At 38.0% G+C, this 21317-nt stretch overlaps 3 protein-coding genes and 1 long non-coding RNA gene across 4 annotated transcripts; 2 read left to right on the top strand and 2 right to left on the bottom strand.

Moving 5' to 3' along the window:
- Positions 1-3553: 3553 nt before the first annotated feature.
- LOC120359428 lies at positions 3554-4131 on the bottom strand. The gene is made up of 2 exons (XR_005576200.1): positions 4016-4131; positions 3554-3932 (listed from the first exon to the last, which is right to left on the bottom strand). It is a non-coding gene; the product is annotated as an uncharacterized LOC120359428 (long non-coding RNA).
- Positions 4132-4825: 694 nt separating this feature from the next.
- LOC120359423 lies at positions 4826-5848 on the bottom strand. Its single transcript, XM_039456826.1, has 3 exons — positions 5771-5848; positions 5622-5684; positions 4826-5417 (listed from the first exon to the last, which is right to left on the bottom strand). Exons 1-3 carry the CDS (start codon positions 5815-5817, stop codon positions 4844-4846), a joined length of 684 nt encoding a protein of 227 aa, XP_039312760.1. The 5' UTR covers positions 5818-5848; the 3' UTR covers positions 4826-4843.
- Positions 5849-6340: 492 nt separating this feature from the next.
- LOC120359422 lies at positions 6341-11103 on the top strand. The gene is made up of 2 exons (XM_039456824.1): positions 6341-7567; positions 7651-11103. The coding sequence occupies exons 1-2, from the start codon at positions 6438-6440 to the stop codon at positions 10181-10183; spliced, it is 3663 nt and encodes a 1220-aa protein (XP_039312758.1). The 5' UTR covers positions 6341-6437; the 3' UTR covers positions 10184-11103.
- Positions 11104-11932: 829 nt separating this feature from the next.
- Positions 11933-12772, top strand: LOC120359360. The gene has a single exon (XM_039456507.1). It carries the CDS (start codon positions 11933-11935, stop codon positions 12770-12772), a length of 840 nt encoding a protein of 279 aa, XP_039312441.1.
- Positions 12773-21317: the final 8545 nt, after the last annotated feature.

Here is a 21317-nt window from a genome sequence, read left to right as displayed (position 1 = left end):
ATAATTTGGTTACGCTGATTTAAACGAATTTGTGAATTTTGTTCTGTCTATAATAAATTTGGTTGGCGCAAGTAAAGTATTTGGTATTGTCAATCATAAAACATGTACCAAACATTTTGATTGCAATTACAAAAATAATATTTTCAATGTGGACTTGGCGCCCAGGCGTGACCGCACTTCTTGATTTGAATTGCAGGGCAATAAGATAAGAGGAATAATGTTAGAAAAAAAAGTTAAAAATTAGTTGAAACGTGTGCCGAACTCTGCTATGACTAACAAAAAAAATTCTATTTTCTTCTTTAATTTTAATACTATTGTTAAATTTTTTATAATTTTTATGAACATTATAAAACATTGAAATTTTAATTGTAATTTTTTATATATTTAAATGTTCTTTGTACCATAACTCTTCAGGCAAATTTACTTACTGTATCAAATGTTATAAAGAAAGGAAAATGAAAGAGAAAAAAACAAGCAAAGAAAACTTATCAAATGAAATAAATACATTTTACTTCTCTTATTCTTATAATTTCTTAGTATTAGTTAATCTAAATATGATTGTTGAAACATGATTTAAATATTTGGATATCTACATATATAATTTCAAAAGAACATTGATAACTAAAAATAAGATAATGAAATTTATCCTGCAACATTTCCAAATTCATTTTTATTACAGATATAGCCTGTAAGTTTTGATTAGTGCATTCAAATCTATAGGATATTAATGCAGCAATAACTTTAATTCATTACAATATAACTGTTACAGTTATATCGTTGAATAGAAAATTATAATATTAAGAAAATTATAATATAAATTAACATTACTGCTAATAATTGCTGGGAATTTTCTGATTTGAACAGTCCACATTACTAATTTTGCTGTTCATAATCACTGTTTTTAAAAATTTAATATTACTTATAGTTTACAAGTATAATGTTGAAAACGGTCAATTTAACGAGCAAAATTGATTTAATTCAGGATTTACTATTACATTAATATAATCGCTAATAATTGGAACGTTTCGGCTTTACTTAGCCTTCATCATCCTATTAATACAGTTAAAAGTTCATCTCTTTACAAAAGAAATTTCTTTCCTCTTAGGTTTAAATTTCTACAAATAACAATTTTCCCTAAACTGTCTTTTTTTAAAAAATTATTGTGTGTATGCGTCGCATACCGTCTGTGATTTTTCTTGATGGCGAACGGGTACATCGAATGTTGTATATGTGTGTATGTGCGTGCGTGCGTGCGTGCGTGCGTGCGTGCGTGCGTGCGTGCGTGCGTGCGTGCGTGCGTGCGTGCGTGCGTGCGTGCGTGCGTGCGTGCGTGCGTGCGTGCGTGCGTGCGTGCGTGCGTGCGTGCGTGCGTGCGTGCGTGCGTGCGTGCGTGCGTGCGTGCGTGCGTGCGTGCGTGCGTGCGTGCGTGCGTGCGTGCGTGCGTGCGTGCGTGCGTGCGTGCGTGCGTGCGTGCGTGCGTGCGCGTGCGTGCGTGCGTGCGTGCGTGCGTGCGTGCGTGCGTGCGTGCGTGCGTGCGTGCGTGCGTGCGTGCGTGCGTGCGTGCGTGCGTGCGTGCGTGCGTGCGTGCGTGCGTGCGTGCGTGCGTGCGTGCGTGCGTGCGTGCGTGCGTGCGTGCGTGCGTGCGTGCGTGCGTGCGTGCGTGCGTGCGTGCGTGCGTGCGTGCGTGCGTGCGTGCGTGCGCGTGCGTGCGTGCGTGCGTGCGTGCGTGCGTGCGTGCGTGCGTGCGTGCGTGCGTGCGTGCGTGCGTGCGTGCGTGCGTGCGTGCGTGCGTGCGTGCGTGCGTGCGTGCGTGCGTGCGTGCGTGCGTGCGTGCGTGCGTGCGTGCGTGCGGTGCGTGCGTGCGTGCGTGCGTGCGTGCGTGCGTGCGTGCGTGCGTGCGTGCGTGCGTGCGTGCGTCCGTGCGTGCGTGCGTGTGTGTAGGTATTGAGTCCTCCAAGCAGTCACAACTTTTTTCCTCCCTCCTTACATGATGAAGAACTCACGATCACTCACGGCTTCATATGCAGGTTTTTATTTTTCAAGCGGAGTTTTTGCCACGTTTGTTCTCTGTGTGTTGACGCTGGAGTTATTGTTTTGTATGAATTGTAAGATTTATTGTCATAGATCAATTAAAAGGCTTACTTGGAAGAGTATTTTAACAGAAATTATATGGACGTTCGCCATCGTCGACGGTCTTGTTGCCGAGACAGACAGAGCGCAAGTGAGGCAGAACCGTTAGAGCAGAAGTCAGTAACGTATGTTCGTGTTATCTTTAAGTGAGTCGAGTAAACAGAAATAGGAGTCATGAAGAAGTTCTGTGTCATTCTGTGAGAGTAGTTAAGCAAGGCGGATTCTAACTCAGGGATCTGAGGGGGGTGCGGGGGCAGGGGGGAAATTTCACGACGCGTCTTTGCCGTACTGACCATGATGATGTCATGTGGGGGGAGCGGGAGAAACATTTCACGGCATGTATTTGTCGTGCTAACCACGCCTTGAAGGGAGGGGTGATGCCACATGCCTACAGAAGAAACATTTCACGGCACGCGTCTTTGCCGTACTGACCGTGATGATGTCACGTGGGGGGAGCGGGAGGAACATTTCACGGCATGTATTTTGTCATTCTAACCACGCCTTGAAGAGAGGGGGTGATGCCACCTCGCGGCGTTAGCATAGATGACATTACGTAAGCACTGCGCTCTCACTCCTTCCTGTATACCTTCTTGCTCGCACGCCAACGCTCTCAATCGTCGTTTTGGAGGGGGGTGATGCCACCTCGCGATGCTAATCATAGCATAGGTGATGCGCACATGTGTTTTCTTTCTCAATATCATTTATTAAAATTATTTATCTATTTCTAACATACACAAATAATTTTATTTGTCTTTATTGGATAAATTTTGCTTCTTATTTATTTTTAATAAGTATACAAATAATTTTGCTTTCCCACGGCTTATCTTATACTTCGCACGCGTTCTTATTTCTAAGATGTTTTCAGGAATGGAAGAGAATAGGGAAAATAATAATAATTTGCTTGAATGTAATATATTTATTCTTTTTATTTTATTTATTTTAAAAGAAATACATAAAAATGGTTTTGCTTCTTATTTATTTTTAATAAGTATACAAATAATTTTGCTCTCCCACGGCTTATCTTATACTTCGCACGCGTTCTTATTTCTAAGATATTTTCAGGAATGGAAGAGAATAGGGAAAATATTATAATAATAATTTACTTGAATGTAATATATTTATTCTTTTTATTTTATTTGTTTTAAAAGAAATACATAAAAATAGTTTTAATAAAATGTTATTAAAAATTATTTATTTATTTTTTAATATACGCAAATAATTTTATTTGTCTTTATTGGATAAATTTTGCTTCTTATTTATTTTTAATAAGTATACAAATAATTTTAGTTATTTTCATTAAATAAATTATTTAAATGAAAAATATCCGGTTCGCCATAATAGTAGTAAAACCACCATCCATGTAAAGTTGATTCGCACCATAAGAAGTCCAGTTCATCTCTTAGTTTTTTTCGTTCTTTTTCAATTTTTATTTTTTTTTGTATATTTATGAAACCTACTACCTCGAGATCTTCGATTCGTAGTTTCTGTGGATCCAAAATATATAAAATAATTAATAATTTAAATACCAAACACACACACACACACACACACACACACACACACACACACACACACACACACACACACACACACACCTGCGGTTCATCAAACATCAATGTTGTCTCCCGACGAACTCGAAGCTCTCGTGGTTCGATATATAACTCTTTACTATTTTGTGCCTCCGTCAGCGACCATTTAGGAGGGATTCGTCTCACAATGTATAATCCTGATGATGATGATGATGATGATGATGATGATGATGATGATGATGATGATGATGATGATGCTATTTCATCTCCATTCTGTAAAAATAAGAAAATATATATTATTATTAATCAAAATAACACATGTGTACTCACATACACATAGTTATACATGGACATACCGTTCGTGAGGTCCCATCTATCACTCTTATTTTAACGTTTTTTTCTATATCATTTACTTTTATTGTAAAATTCTGGAAAAATAAAAGAAGCATTATAATGTGTAATATAAACCCAATATATAAATATCATAAAACAATACCTGTGCTGGTGTATATTTTAGTAATATCTCTCTCTGAAGAGACACCTGGTTTACAATTTTTTCGGTTCCAACTCTAATGTGCTGTAAAGTATAAAATTTTATTTAATAAAATATTAAAAAATACGTGTATTCTACTAGTGACACAAAAACAATATTCAGTATATTAGTATTCAGTCATTTAGTATATTCAAACAATATTAAGTATATTATAAATATACTTACTCCATTACATGGGTATTTTACTCGTAAGTATGCCATTTTTTTTGTTCGTGAGACAATTTTTTAATGCACACGAGATACAAACGACGACGGCGACGACAGTCCAACCCTTATGACTGACGCTAAGGAGCGCAGCCCATCATTTTATAGTACAAAATGTACGTGATTTATCTACGAGATGTTAAATTCCCACAGTCAAAAACCTTTGACAGTAGTAATTTAATACTCATCTTACAACTGAGTTCTTGGTAACAAAAGAAAGTCATTGTCACAGCTGTGACAACCACGTTGTACCACACTGAATAGCTATCAGCCTCATTCGCTAAGGATAGGAAAAATAATCAAAAGTTCAATTTCAATTTACACATTTTTATTATTATTTCAAATTTGCACATAACATGATTATAACATTTTATTTATCATTTAACACATCATATGCAATATTCACATTTCTACATATTATAATATTTTATTTGTCATTTAGCGAATCGTATGCAATATTATTTGAAGCATAAGCTATTAATTCACATTCAATATGTGAACTTTTATCATAAATTTTTCGCAAAATATTTACTGCATCGTTTTTATTAGTGATGCAATTCTGACGCAAGTAAGTTATAAAATGTTTATATTTGTCAGTAACATTATTCATATTCTGACACAGTGTGAAATATACATGTTCAATACAATGCTCAAGTTCAAACATAAATGATACAGTTGCAGGCTTCATGCAAATATAAGTATTGTGCAATGTTAATTTTATAATATGTTCTTCATGCAGTTTAATCTGCTGCACAATCAGTTCGTGAATCAATAATGGAGCCGTTTTTGACTGCATAAGTCCCTCGATGTCCATACGTTTCTCAATCAACGATCTCCACGTTTTATAAGGCAGAGCAATTTGATTTCCACGGTTGTCACCCAGCACCAATTCCACGTAGGATATAGATCCTGCGTTGATTCCGATATCCAACCATTTATAAGATGTAGGAGTTAGTGCAAACCTTCTCCCCAAAATGTGTGATGTGTATCGTGGTGGCGTTCTGTAAATAAGATTACAGATTAATGAGATAAAACAAAAAATATTGATGATGATGATGATGATGATGATGATGATGATGATGATGATGATGATGATGATGATGATGATGATGATCTATAAGTAATAAATAAAATAGAGATTTTATAAGAAACAATAAAATATGAAAATATGAAAAAATGTATATAAAATAATTATAGATACTTACGATTTCTCACATGCTTCGGTCTGGATCGGAATGTAGTAGTTCATTGATGTGTGTGGCAATGTTCTGTAAATAAGAAATATGGATATGTAGAAGCAAAAATATGAAAAATATAATTTAAGGAATCTATAAAAATGTGTATAGATACTTACGATTTCTCGCATGCTTCGGTTTGGATTGGAACGTAGTAATTCGCCATTTCTCTCGTATTTTTCAAGAGTTGTCCGCTAACAATGAGCAACTGATGAGAGTAACGTTTTTAAAGTTCTTTTTATTTTATAATCCCCACCACCATATCGACATCAAATGTGGAAATTACATATTTTATGATGAGATCATACACATATTCAAACGTAAATCTTGCAAGCGTTGACAGATGTGATGAGATCGCAGGATAGTAAAACTCAGTTTTAGACACGTTTGAATGTAATTTAATATTACAATGAAATCATATAGTATTGCAGATTTGCATTTTCAGCATAAAAGTATGCGTCAGAGTACAGCAGCTGTGATGATATCATAGGCGCTGATATCACAGATCTATAAAATTAATTTAGACATACGTTTGAATATAATTTGACATTACGATGAAGTCATGGAGTAAATGTGGCAGTTTTGCATTTTTAGCGAACGCCTGCTGTGACTCGTTTAAAAGTAATTTGATATCACGATGAGATCATTTAATAATTTTACAAAGTCAGTGATATCAAATATACATGTGAATCTTACAAGGGCCGATTTATGACAGCTAAGAAGACTTTAGACATGTATCAAATGATACACTGTGAATAACATTTAAAGTGATGGTGACATTATAAAATGACAAGATCGCGATGCATCCCATCAGTCTATGCAGTCAAGCACATTGTAAAAATGGAGCAAACGGAGCGCGATTTGGTGGAGCAATCCACTCGATTGAATACGCATAAAGAGTATATGGCGTGGGAGCAACGTTGTATCGAGTTCATCGAATCGCTAGATGGACGCAGCCGCAGTAAATATCCGCGATTGTCAATCGGCGGAAGACAATCTGTGATCGCTTGTATCACGCGACTAGAAGGTTTGAAACAAATGATGCGTGGGCGGTTTGTGCAAATGGGCGCTGGATATAGTGCAGGACTCCAATGGCGTGAGATAGATACAGTTTTTGAAAGTCGTATACTGACTGGTGCTGTGATTAATTTCGAACACATTGAACCGTATCAATTTCTAGAGGATGCGCGAGAAATTGTGCTTGAGCACGTGCAAAGTGTCATGCAGAGACATGGCAACGTAAAGATAAATGCTATTTTTAATGGTGAATTTGTGGTGGGTGACAAACGCGCTAATAAGTGTATCACAACAAGAAATTATGAACTCTTTCAATGCTCCGATTTGCATGAGTGGTACCAGTTACACGTCATCGAGATAATCCTAGCATCGTTGGAGGAATTCCAAGAACGTGATAGCGGATGGGCGTTGTCGCGTATACTAAATTTAACAATAAATATAAACAAATATAACCCTTTGCATGCAGGATGCAACATCCAGTTACCAAGTAAAATTATGATGAAGAAAGCGGTAATTAATGTAAAATCAAATGACAATGCATGTTTTGCATGGTCAGTGGTGGCCAGTCTGCATCCTGCTGAAAGGAATACAGATCGAGAATCTTCATATCCACATTATTCTACGGTATTAAATCTGAAAGGCATTGAGTTTCCAATGACACTGCCACAAATTAAAAAGTTTGAAATTCTCAACAAAATCTCCATTAATCTATACTGCATCGAGGAGAAGAAATTATCTATTTTTCCTATACGACTCACCGAACGAAAAATGGACAAACATATAAATCTGCTATACGTGCAGGATGACAATGTGGGACATTTTGCGTTGATAAAGAATATGTCCCGTCTCATGAGTTCACAACTCAGTAAGAAAAAGAATAAGAAATTCTTTTGTGATCGGTATGTATATATTTCGGAAAATACAAAAATATGTATATATAAATATATTTTTTCTAATTTCTCAAAAATAAATTATATTTCAGATGTCTACATTATTTTAGTTCGAACGACAAGTTGGAAATTCACACAATGGACTGTGGAAAGATAAACGATTGCGCTATCATATTACCAAGCGAAGATGACAAATGGCTGAGCTTTAAAAATTACTGTCGAAAGGAACGAATGCCGTTTATCGTATACGCCGATTTGGAATGCATCCTGGAGAAAACTGAGGATGAGAAAAATTACCAGCATCATCGAGTATTTAGCATAGCATATTATGTACACTGTGCGTATGACAATTCGCTATCAATGTATCGGTTTCATCGCGATAAGAATTGTATCGCATGGTTCGTCGAGCAACTTAAAGATTTAGCACAAATTGTAAATAATATTCTGTCGGTTAATGTTCCCATGGATTTAACACAAGACGATTGGAAAAAATTTAACAACGCTACACACTGCCACATTTGTGAAAAACCATTTACGAATGAAATAGAACGGGTACGCGATCATTGTCATTTAACCGGTCGATTCAGAGGTGCAGCGCATTCAAATTGTAATTTAAATTACAAAGATTCGCATTATATTCCTATAGTTTTCCATAACTTATCTGGCTACGACGTGCATTTTATCATCAAGGAAATAGCTACAGCATATGAAGGACGAATAGATTTACTTCCGATAACAAAAGAAAAATATATTTCGTTTACAAAAAATGATCAGAAAAATTGCATAAAATTAAGATTTATCGATTCTTTCAAATTTCTCGCATCTAGTCTCGATAAATTGGCATCTTTTCTTAGTAAAGATAAGCTATGCATAATGCAACGGGAATATAGTAATTTATCAACAGAAAATTTCGATCTGTTAACACGAAAAGGTGTCTTCCCATACGAGTATGTTGACTGTGTGGAAAAATTGGAAGAGTCATGTTTGCCACCGCGCGAATTATTTTACAGTTCATTGACGGGTGACACAGTATCCGAGAGCGATTACGCGCATGCTGTCAACGTGTGGCAGCGGTTCTCCATCCGATCGCTCGGAGATTATAGCGATTTATACTTGAAAACTGACGTACTGTTGTTGGCTGATATCTTTGAGAATTTTCGCGATAGTTGCATCATGAGTTATGGACTCGATCCCGCGTATTATTATACTTTACCCGGTTTTACGTGGGATGCAATGTTGAAATATACACATGTAAATTTCGAACTGCTAACAGACATTGACATGATCATGTTCATCGAACGTGGCACACGTGGTGGTCTGAGTCAATGTTCAAACAGGTACGCACAAGCCAACAACAAGTACATGAAGTCATACGATCCATCGAAATCATCATCGTACCTGATGTACTTTGATGTAAATAACTTGTATGGTTGGGCAATGTGTCAGCCATTACCATACAAAGATTTTCGATGGGTAGATGACATAACAAATTTTAACTTTATGGACATCGCGCTAGATTCTCCAACAGGTTACATTCTTGAAATAGACTTAGAATATCCACAACATTTACATGATGCGCACATTGACCTACCGTTCTGTCCAATGCGTGATAAACCGCCCGGTAAGCGGCAGGACAAGCTCCTCGCAACCTTATACGATAAGAAACGTTACGTCATACATTATCGTAACCTGCAGCAGTGTACTCGTCACGGCCTTCGAGTAACAAAAATACATCGCATATTACAGTTTGCACAATCACCATGGCTTCGCGATTATATTCAGTTAAATACAGATTTCAGAACATGCGCCAAAAACAATTTCGAAAAAAATTTATACAAATTAATGAACAACGCGGTATTTGGCAAAACCATGGAGAACGTGCGCAATCACGTCGATGTGCGACTTGTGACAAAATGGAAAGGCAGATACGGCGCGGAGACAATGATTGCTATGCCAAATTTCCACAGTCGTAGTGTCTTTTCAGAGAATTTGGTTGCAATCGAAATGCGTAAGCTTGAGGTGAAATTTGACAAACCAATCTATGTGGGTATGTGCATCCTTGACATATCTAAGACATGTTTGTATGAATTTCATCATGAATACATGGCGCCGATGTTTCGCGAGAAATGTAAAATTATGTATACTGATACAGATAGCTTAATATATAACATTGAATGTGATGACGTATACGAAATTATAAAGCGTGATATTAATAAATTTGACACAAGTGATTACGCGGTTGATAATACATACGGTATTCCGCTTGCTAATAAAAAAGTGCCAGGTTTAATGAAGGATGAAAACAATGGTGCGATCATGACCGAATTCGTAGGGCTTAGAGCAAAGATGTATGCCTTGCGCGTTGATGGTAAAAACGACACGAAGAAAGTCAAAGGAATCAAGAGCAACGTTGTGGCAAAATCGATAACTTTCGATGATTATACGCGATGTTTACATGATGAGATTGAAATGACACGACAACAGTCAAGTATTAGATCAAAATTGCATGAGGTGTATACTATATCCGAAACGAAAATTGCTCTTAGTCCGTATGACGATAAGCGATATATTATGTCAGATTCTATTGACACGTTGCCTTGGGGACATTATAAAATACCAATGTAAATAAAGCACTTAATTTGTATAATATATGTATATTTGTGTAATTGTAATAAAAATTACAAATATCTTGTAAATAATACATTTTTTTTTACAATACATTATCCTTGTGTATCCACGAATTGTGTGAATTATCAAATCCCAGCCATTTCACATAAACCTCATCCCCTCTTTTGCGTAAAATTTTTTCAACGAGATACAAGTTAGAATTACCGACTCGCTGAAGCTCATATTCGTAAAATCCACCGCTGATATGTTTTTCACAGGAATCCTTCAATAAATACGTCACGGGATTAGTTCTCTGCACTTTGGCAATTTTAAATATCTCCGTAGTCCAATTCGGTGTATAACCTTTATCAAAAATGGTCTTAAATTTGCTCACGCGTACCGATTCACCCACTTTGAACCGCGCGGGTGCAGCAATTTTTATGCGACTATACACAGTGGATAAGAGTTTTTCGGCAATCGCAGGGGTAACATTGATAGGTCGCATACCAATAGTACGATGCCTTCGCGAGTTGTATTCTAATACGAGACGTGGTAACAAATCGATCCATTTATAATTTCCATTAAGCGTAAACTGCTTCCACATGTCGTTCTTTAATGAACGGTTGAACCGTTCAACGACTGATGCCTTCATTACGGAATATGTCGAATAATGATTGATATTATGTTTTTTCAATAGTTTCTGTACCGTGGCGTTGTAAAATTCTTTTCCTCTGTCAGTCTGCAAATTTTTTGGACATCTTTCATCGTCTCGTATTATCTTTGCAATCGCATTAACCACTTCATTGCCACTCTTGGCCTTGAGAGGCACAGCCCATGCATACTTGCTCAATACATCGATAACGGTGAGTATGTAATGGTAACCTCGGTTAAATCTCATGTAAGGTCGCATCTCAACCACATCCGCTTGCCACAGGTCATCGTATCCGCGAACAATGACATGCCTTCTCGGAAAATTTCTTCTCGCTGGAGCATGAAGTTCCTCCACTAACAGCTGCTTTTCGGAATTGTTCATGTTTGATTCACAAATGATGGAGAGATCTAATGTATCGTTTTTTCTACTCTGCGCTATGAGTCACTGTATCGAGTTGTCTTTGAATTTTGTTAAGCATAATCTCCACCTTATTTTGGAGAGTAACAATCTTCCTCTCGATTTCGTCCTGGTGATCTTTCAAAATTTGTATGCTCTGTTGTACATATCGTTTATTGGCAGCATCGCTATCATCTACAGGTAACGCTACGTGACGAATCTTGCATGACTTTGCATCAAAATTGGCGTTGACCTTGCAAAGAGCATTATCGCGGACGTAACTTCTTATTAATCCGTTCCATTTGTAATACGATTCCGTTCCGCTACTTCCGAGCGATATCCCAAACTTATTGATTGACATTTCAACGTTGACTAAAATAATATGAATAGCACGACTCAATTTATAATTAAACTAGCTTCGCGAAGTTCCTCGATAATCGACAGGATCTCGTTATCGTGAGCGCTGTGTCCGGCTTGGCGTGAGGCCTCGAGCAATCGAAGACGATCGACGAGTTCGTTCGGATCGTTCCAATGAATGTAATCAATCTTGTTGTCGTTTAACGTAACGTTGTTCGGTATACCTCGTCCAACTTTATCCAGTGCTAACATGGGGGAGATTATATTTTTATACTTGTGTCCTTTGTTACCTAGTATTGGATTATATTCACCCTAGTACTCTAAAGAACTATGTATCTCTTACGTTTGACAAAGGAATGATAATGCAGAATGCCGGATGGGACATGTCGTCCACTCTGTGGGAAAATTATTTCAATTTTTGCGTGCCGCTAAATTTACTGCTGGGCTTTTGCGAGGATTACAAACGCATGGTTGTTAACGCACGCCATGAATTAATTTTGATACGAGCGCGCAATGATAACAATTCTATTGTGGGAACGAATAGAACGACGGAACCGGAAATTGAATTGTTCAAAGTACAGTGGCGAATGCCACATGTTACGTTAAATGAAGTCAATAAATTGTCCATACTACGAGCTTTGGAAAGCGGGCGATATCTAAGTATGAGTTTTCGTTCCTGGGATCTGTATGAGTACCCCTTGCTGCAGAGCACAACCAAACATTCGTGGGCTGTTAAAACTGCAACACAATTAGAAAAGCCTCGATTCGTTATCTTTGCACTACAGACCGGTCGCAAGAATATCATGTCTCAAGATGCTACTATTTTTGACGATTGTAATTTGATCAATGTGAAACTTTATCTCAACTCTGAATTTTATCCGTACGATGACTTGAATCTAGACTTTCGTAAATCTAGATACTCCATCTTGTTTGACATGTACCAACGTTTTCGTAAATCTTATTATGGACGTGATTGCTACGATACGCTGCTTAACGTGGTCACATTTCTGCAAAGAGGACCTTTTACAGTGATTGATTGCTCGCGGCAAAACGAGTCCATCAAAAGTGCTACTGTGGACGTACGCATTGAATTTGATTGCAAAGAAAATGTGCCAGCGAGCACTACCGCCTATTGCCTTATCTTACATGATCGTGTAATTGAATACTGTCCATTGTCTAACGTTGTGCGCAAAATCATGTAAAATGCAGCGTTAGCAAATATCTTTAATAAAATACCGAGATATTTTGTGATATGGTACAGTCTCAAAAAATTACTTGTCATGGTTGTGCCAACATTTGTGGATCTGCAAGGATTCACCATTGGAAAAAAATTTATTGTAAAGGAAGTAGCGGTATTGAAACAAGGAAACGTTCTCACGCATTACATTTTTACGAATTCCATGCCATGGAATGCATTGACAAAATCCGAAAGATCTTGCGTTTCTTGGTTGACTGCTTATCACCATGGATTACAATGGGAAGATGGAGTAGTTCAGTATCCGAAAGCGAAGCACCTGATTTCAACAGCTGTATATGATAAAAATGATGATGAAGCTATCGTATACGTTAAAGGCCATGAAAAACGAGAATGGTTGAAGAATATACTTGATGTCAATGTAAGAAATAATGTTATCATCGAGACCATGGATGCTGATTACGAAGACATTGAATCTTTAAATAATTTGGATACAGCGAACACTATACGATGTGCAAAACATATTAAGAATTGTGCTATGCAGAATGTATTTAAATTATACAATTATTGGTTACAATGTCAAAAAGATGCTTTAAAATAAAAAATGTATAAACGTATTTATGGTTTATTTTTTTATCTTTCCCTGTAATACATAAATAATTCGTAGACGTTAGACGTTTGATAATAGTATGGTTGAACCGTCAACCATACTATTATGAAACGTCTAACGTACTACGATGTACAATAGACGTATGGTAGACGTATGGTCGATGTACGATAGACGTACGGTAGACGTACGACAGACGTATGGTAGACGTAGACGTAGACGTCTAATAGATGTTTAATATCGGTTCAATAGACGTATGATGCACGTTCAATAGTGCGATCGTGTTATAAAAAAGTGTTTAATATGCAACGGTCACTTGGTGTAAGACACTGTCATACCTCTTGATAAAACGTATCTAAGCTGCATGGTAAGATAAAAAATTGCTCCGTCAACCATACTATTATGAAACGTCTAACGTACTACACTCGAACGTCAGTAGTACAATGTAGTAGTATGATCGTCAACCATACTATTATCAAACGTCTAACGTACTACACTCGAACGTCTGTAGTACAATGTAGTAGTATGATAGACGTACGATGTACAATAGACGTATGGTAGACGTATGGTCGATGTACGATAGACGTACGGTAGACGTACGACAGACGTATGGTAGACGTAGACGTAAACGTCTAATAGATGTTTGATATCGGTTCAATAGACGTATGATGCACGTTCAATAATGCGATCGTGTTATAAAAAAGTGTTTAATATGCAATGGTCACTTGGTGTAACACACTGTCATACCTCTTGATAAAACGTATCTCTTGTGTTATCGAAAATTCAATCTGCATGGTAAGATAAAAAATTGCTTAGAGGTGTTCTCATTTTAGAAATAAGAACGCGTGCGATTGAGAACATTGGCGTGCGAAGTATAAGATAAGCCGTGGGAGAGCATGAGCAAGCGAGCGAGGATAAAACGTATGGGGGGAAGGAGGATGATGCATCGCCACACTGCATCGCAGCATCTGATGAGCGCAATATATGGGAGGGAGTGAGAAAGAAAACGCATGTGCGATTCCATCACCTATGCTATAATTAGCATCGCGAGGTGAGATCACCCCTTCTCCAAGACGGCGATTGAGAGCGTTGACGTGCGAGCAAGAAGGTATACAGGAAGGAGTGAGAGCGCAGTGCTTACGTAATGTCATCTATGCTAACGCCGCGAGGTGGCATCACCCCCTCTCTTCAAGGCGTGGTTAGAATGACAAAATACATGCCGTGAAATGTTCCTCCCGCTCCCTCCACGTGACATCATCACGGTCAGTACGGCAAAGACGCGTGCCGTGAAATGTTTCTTCTGTAGGCATGTGGCATCACCCCTCCCTTCAAGGCATGGTTAGCACGACAAATACATGCCGTGAAATGTTTCTCCCGCTCCCCCCACATGACATCATCATGGTCAGTACGGCAAAGACGCGTCGTGAAATTTCCCCCCTGCCCCCGCACCCCCCTCAGATCCCTGAGTTAGAATCCGCCTTGCTTAACTACTTGTGAGTTTAGTCCGTTTGTTTGTTGTTTTATATGTATCATTTCCGAAATTAATCTCTTTTCGTAATTTTCTTCAGTGTCCAGAATTTTTATGTCCTTCCAATTGAAGGAATGGTCAAAAATTGTTCTATGGTTTGTTATGACTGAGTATTTTGAAGAATCAAGTTTTATATTGTTAATATGCTCTTTTGCTCTAGTCCTCAACTGTCTCTTCGTCTGCCCTACATATTTAGCATCGCAATTATTACAAAAGATCTTATAAACGACATTGCTACTGCAGTCCCTCTCCGTTTTGTCTTTATGTACTTTGATGAAATTGTTAATGTTATTTATGCATCTATAGCCAAATGTAAATGTATTTTTGTCTAATAAAGATGTTGTTTTTTCAGAGATATTCCGAATGTAAGGGACAACAATGAATTTTTTTGTGTTCTCATCTTTTTTAGTCTGGTCTTGGTCATTTGTGATGATGGGTGCCATTTTTGTATTGAATAGATTTTTTATTCTTATTTTAATATATTTGAAAATAAATTTTAGAGGATATCCATTTTTTAGGAGTAGTCCAATAATTAATTCCAAATTTTTTTGTTGGAAAGTAGGATGAGATAGCAATAGCGCTCTATCCACCATGTTACAGATTGTTCCAATTTTGTGGCATATTGGGTGGTGAGAAAAAAATGATAAATAACCAGAGAAAGTTTTTTTATGGAACCAATCAATGATGATTGTATTGTCGGTTATTTTTAATGAAAGGTCCAAGAAACTTAGGCTACGGTCCTGTTCCAATTCAATGGTGAATTGTAATCTATTATGAAAACTGTTAAATGTCTCGAGGATAAAATTCAGTGAATTCAGAGGTGCTGCCATAACAATGTCGTCGACATAACGATAATAGAACGGTATTTCTAAATTTATTGACTTTAACGCTTTTTCCTCTAAATTGTGCAACACGATATTCGCTATAATGGGTAATAAGGGCGTTCCTATTGGTGTACCAAAAGTCTGTTTATAAAAAACATTATTAAAAGTGAAAAACGTGGAAGACAGAATAAATTTTAGAGCAAATATAAATTCATCAAACGGAATCTTTGTATTGTTCTCTATTGATGGCCATCTCTTGCGAATACCGTCCATTGCCAAATCCAGAGGAATATTTGTAAACAGGGATTTCGCATCTAAAGATAATAAACAATATTCTTCCCTAATTTTCATTCCCGATAGAGACTTCGCGATATCGAAACTATTATAGACTTGTCTAGAGTCAAAGGGTAAGCTATTGTTGATGATTTTGTGTAAGAATTTTGCAATCGGATAAAGAGCAGTGTTTACCGAGGAGACAATAATTCTAAAGGGAAAATTCTCTTTATGTACTTTAGGAAGGCCATAAGCTTTTGGAATTGTAGAGTCACTTGAATGGAGAGAGAAATAGGATTGTTTTGAAATAAAATCATTATCATACCACCTTTTTATTGTAGTGTTTAGATCTTTTTCTATTTTTTTTATGGGATTATTTTTGATTATCAAATACGTTTCTTTGTCATGGAGGAGTTGTTCCATATTTTTGATGTAATCTGATCTGTCCATTGCTACAGTGATATTCCCTTTGTCTGCGCGTGTAAATATAACATTCGGATTTGATTTGCTAAATTCTGAAGTGGCTCTCTTCATGTATAGCAGTTCCTTTTCTACCCTATCTAAATTAGAGTTGTTGTGTAAAAAATTGTGTAGCAACGGGATAACTGAATTGCGGATTTCTCCTCTTTCTTTCTGAATGTATCTATTGCTCTCGATGTCTTTTATGTACTCAATTATGCTTGTTTTTTTGTTGGGAGGAAGGCAAAAATTGTCGCCGAGTTGTAGCAGATTCGAAACACTCGGGGGAATTTCTGTCTTCGAAATGTCTCTTTTTTTAAAAAAAGACAGTTTAGGGAAAATTGTTATTTGTAGAAATTTAAATCTAAGAGGAAAGAAATTTCTTTTATAAAGAGATGAACTTTTAACTGTATTAATAGGCTGATGAAGGCTAAGTAAAGCTGAAACGTTCCAATTATTAGCGACTATATTAATGTAATTGTAAATCCTGAATTAAATCAATTTTGCTTGTTAAATTGACCGTTTTCAACATTATACTTGTGTTTATTTACATTACGAGCGTTGCCTTATGCTTATTATTTACTTATAGTTTACATTTATATATTATTGTCGAATATAAAACTATAATATTAAGATTATATTGCCATTAGTTCATATTTGTTGGATGTTATGTTACACAAAGAAAAAGAAAACAATGATAAGTTCATATTGAAATAAAATTTATATATTTATTAGTTTAATATAATTTATATATTAATATACCCCTGATAGCTAAATGCAGTGAGTTTGCTACATTTCCTAGTAGTATTTTCTGATATTTTCTGCAGGACAGAATCTGCGTGCAGTTAATCGCAGTAGAATTGAGTCAGATGTGCAGAAGATTATTTCCAAAAGAGCCATCCTGGCAGATTGCTAGCAGACTGCTTCAATATTTGTGCACTCTACTTGTATATGAACTGCTTGCAGAAACTTGGTAGATATTGAGCTATCTTGAAGCAGATTCTTCTTCCTTTAATTTGTCAAACGTAAACGTCGTTCCGGAGGCTGGTTGTATGTAGTAATTTGACCTGAAATTGTCCAATCTTGAAGGCAAATCATTAACTAATTTAGCAATCAAACCTGAATCGGAGAGTTCCTCACCGGCTGCTTTTAATTTCTGACGAATTACTGCTAATTGAGCACAATAGCTAGTAACGCTCTGACCTTCATTGAAACGCATTCGATGAAACTCTTGGTTTAGCAGATATTTATTCTCGTTCGATTTTGTCTCGTAAATCGATTGAATTTTTAACCAGACATCCCGCGAAGTATCACAGTCTTGAATTGCTGCGTGGTCGTCGTCGGAAAGAGCACAGGTTAGCACCCGCTGTGCCTTACCATCCGTCTTAATCCACGTTTCGGCGTCTTTCTCGCTGCCTGACCCCGTTGGGCACTTTACCGTACCGTCAACATGACCAGTTGCACCAATGCTTTTCAAACAGGAACGTACCTTGTACTTCCAACGCTGATAACTATCTTTGGTCAAGGGAGGTAACCTCAAATCTTCCGTGATCATCTTGTGACTCGGAGAAAACTATCCTCTTTTTATTGAAGACACAAGAGACTGCAAGACTTTATACACTGGCACGTGAGCCTGGGCCCATAACCTGTTGAAGGTTATACGTGAATCGACTGCTCTTGTGTATAAAGTAATACTTTATTATGTAATAAGTACAGTAAAACGTTGTGATACTCTTCAAAAGGCGGGAGACGACTCTAATAAAAGAGCGTATGCGCTAGATAAAGAAAAAAAAGAGGGCGTACTACGTGACTATCAAATGTGACGTTAGATCGCGCTATCCTCAACAGTTTGTAGGGACTAGCCACTGCGATACCTCCCTAGCGCCGAGTAGAACCATCTAGTAACTTTTCTCGTGCGCCTGCCTGCAAGCAAGCGCCTTTAAACGAGTATCTTCGCGACTCGCGCAAGAACGACAAACGAGCGATCGCGTGGACTCCTCGCGGAAAAAGCGTTCACCAAATGTAAAAAAAGTCTAGCCAACGCGACTATGCTCGCACACCCTGCGGAAACGGCAGAAACGCGTCTTGTTTGCGATGCTTCCGACTACGCCATTGGGGCCGTTCTCGAACAGCGCCTCGATGAAGAGTGGAAACCTCTCGGCTTCTTCTCGCGTAAATTCACTCCCGCGCAGCTAAAATATAGCGCCTACGATCGCGAGCTCACGGCCATTCACGAAGCCATCAAGTATTTTCGATACTTTTTAGAAGGCCGCGATTTCAGAATACTGACTGACCACAAACCGCTCATTTACGCTTTCATGCAACGTACCGACAAAGCATCTCCGCGTCAACAAAGACAACTTTCATTCATATCTCAGTTTACCACGCGAATCGAGCACGTGTCAGGCAGTAACAACGTCGTCGCCGACTTTCTCTCTCGCGAAACCATCCGCTTGCCCACCGAAATCGAATTAAACGAGCTCACTGAGCAGCAGGAACGCGACGAGGAACTTAGAGCCATCCGCGAATCACCGGATTTTCCGTTAAAACTTAAACGAATTCAATGGGGTCCATCCCATACAACGCTATATTGTGAGATGACCGGAGAGGCCATTCGACCGTACATACCGGCATCCCTACGCAATCGCGTATTTCATCTATTTCACGATGCGGCACACCCAGGTCCCAAAGTCACCGATCGTGTTATCCGCCAACGCTACGTATGGCCTAACATGCATCGCGACATCGTGAAATGGTGTAAAAACTGTATAGACTGCCAACAGTCAAAAGTCTCTCGACACGTCAAAACAATTCCAGATAAATTTATCGCGCCGGACGGCCGATTTGAACACGTACACATGGACTTAATAGGCCCCATGTACGAGTCGGACGGATTTAAGTACTGCCTTACGCTTATAGATCGATTCTCGCGTTGGCCAGTAGCGATTCCTGTTAAAGATATCGAAGCTACAACTGTCGCGCGAGCGTTTCACGACAACTGGATTGCGAATTTTGGTGCACCAAAAACATTGACGACTGACCAGGGTAGTCAATTCGAATCACAATTATTCACAGCGCTCCTGCAGCTTATCGACTGTCAGCGAATCCGCACCACAGCGTACCACCCTTCCTCGAACGGCATGATTGAGCGGTGGCACAGAAGCCTAAAAGCCGCAATTATGTACCACGCGAACCAAAACTGGACACGAGTACTTTCAACCGTATTATTGGGCCTACGCACTCACGTCCGTCTCGACACAGGCGCGTCGCCCGCGGAATTTGTCTACGGGACAACTCTGCGCATTCCGGGCGAATTCGTTCTTCCTGACGATTTCGCGCCTAACCCGCACGCGTTTATCGAAGAATTTCGCGAACACATGCGTCAAGTTAAACCAGTGCCCGTTGAGCACAAATATAAAAAACGCGCATTCTACTTTAAGGATTTACAATCTTGTACACACGTCTTCCTCCGCGTAGGAGGTACTAAAAAAGCTCTCGAACGTCCGTACACAGGCCCATATCGTATTATCAAGAGAGTCTCCGACCGCGTTTTCGATATCGAGGTCAACGGTAGTGAGCGCAGCGTGTCCGTAGAAAATTTAAAACCAGCGTATTTCATGTTCGACGACTCTGTAAACTCGTCATCAGCGAATAGTCAAGTATGTAATCCGCCCAGCGACGGACAATCAGCACTAAAAACATACTCACGACGTAAAAAAGTCACGTTCGCTTTTTAGAATAAGTTTCCTAAGTATATGTCCCTCACACAGCCAGTGCAATGCAATGTATAATTAGGGTTAAGCCTAGCATAATATTTTATGTAACAACTAATTCAAGCAAGTCTTGTAAATGAACGTTGTCACTCGGGGGGGAGTGTGTAGGGACTAGCCACTGCGATACCTCTCTAGCGCCGAGTAGAACCATCTAGTAACTTTTCTCGTGCGCCTGCCTGCAAGCAAGAGAGCACTCTCTTCCATTCGGTCTTCAGCCCGAGCGACAACGCTTAGTACAATTCCTAATAAACCATACTTTACGTATATTCTAATCGTGTGTGATCGATTATATCCTCTCACGTCTACAACGGACCGTGGATCCGTCTGGGAAGTCAGACGCGAGTCAATTCCCACAAGTTATAAAATACTCTTCGAGCTATTTCACTTTCATTTAGAACATTTTTCTCTATCTTTTATAGTTTTGACGATATACGCTTTGAAAAAAAAAACCGATTTTCTTCAAAGGGGTGTTTCACTCTTTAAAATTGAGATTGCACACGTATAAAAAAATACGTGTCCCTTATTTTTATCTGTACTACAACATATTAAAAGCTCATTTCAATCTGAGGCAAACACTTCGGTCACTTACCTTGTAATTTTTATTAAAACTTATGATAAACGAGATCTGTCGTATATGTGAAAAATATAGTATGCATACTTATTAATATAAATATTTTTAACACTTTTATATAATAGAGGAGAAGAAGGTAATATGGCATTCATTTTTATTTTATTGAATAATTTTGTTTATAATTAATATTTTTTACTGAAACTTGAATAATTACATTTGTCAAAGTATTGCTTGACAGATTCTAGACTCAAAGTAATGAGATATTTATTATTTAGGACGTGATTTATAAAAATCTAATGCACTGCATAATCGGCAGAAAAAAGTGTAATATGACTATCTATAAAAATCATTTTAAAAAATTAGTTTAGTTTAAAGAAACACAGTATCTTGTTACAAAATTACATATTTTCAATTTTCCATTGTTTAGAATTTTTCTAATTTAGAATTTTCCTGCGTTCAGAAACTTTAAAAATATCATTAAAAATTTTGTTAAAAATATTTTATCCCTGTTTAACAT

The sequence above is a fragment of the Solenopsis invicta genome, chromosome 13 (assembly GCF_016802725.1).
Source record: "Solenopsis invicta isolate M01_SB chromosome 13, UNIL_Sinv_3.0, whole genome shotgun sequence".
In the NCBI taxonomy this organism is placed as follows: Eukaryota; Metazoa; Arthropoda; class Insecta; order Hymenoptera; family Formicidae; genus Solenopsis; species Solenopsis invicta.
The sequence above is the reverse complement of the archived record's forward strand: the minus strand, read 5'-3'. Positions and strand labels throughout refer to the sequence as shown.

What these genes read in the sequence shown, in the direction of transcription:
- LOC120359360 (XM_039456507.1), top strand. Translation starts at nt 11,933, where the DNA reads ATGCAGAATGCCGGATGGGACATGTCGTCCACTCTGTGGGAAAATTAT.
- LOC120359422 (XM_039456824.1), top strand. Translation starts at nt 6,438, where the DNA reads ATGACAAGATCGCGATGCATCCCATCAGTCTATGCAGTCAAGCACATT. An exon ending in AAGAAATTCTTTTGTGATCG is followed by an intron (nt 7,568 to 7,650) that starts GTATGTATATAT and finishes ATTATATTTCAG; the next exon opens with ATGTCTACATTATTTTAGTT.
- LOC120359423 (XM_039456826.1), bottom strand. Translation starts at nt 5,817, where the DNA reads ATGGCGAATTACTACGTTCCAATCCAAACCGAAGCATGCGAGAAATC. An exon ending in ACCGAAGCATGCGAGAAATC is followed by an intron (nt 5,685 to 5,770) that starts GTAAGTATCTAT and finishes TCTTATTTACAG; the next exon opens with AACATTGCCACACACATCAA. An exon ending in ACCGAAGCATGTGAGAAATC is followed by an intron (nt 5,418 to 5,621) that starts GTAAGTATCTAT and finishes TCTTATTTACAG; the next exon opens with AACGCCACCACGATACACAT.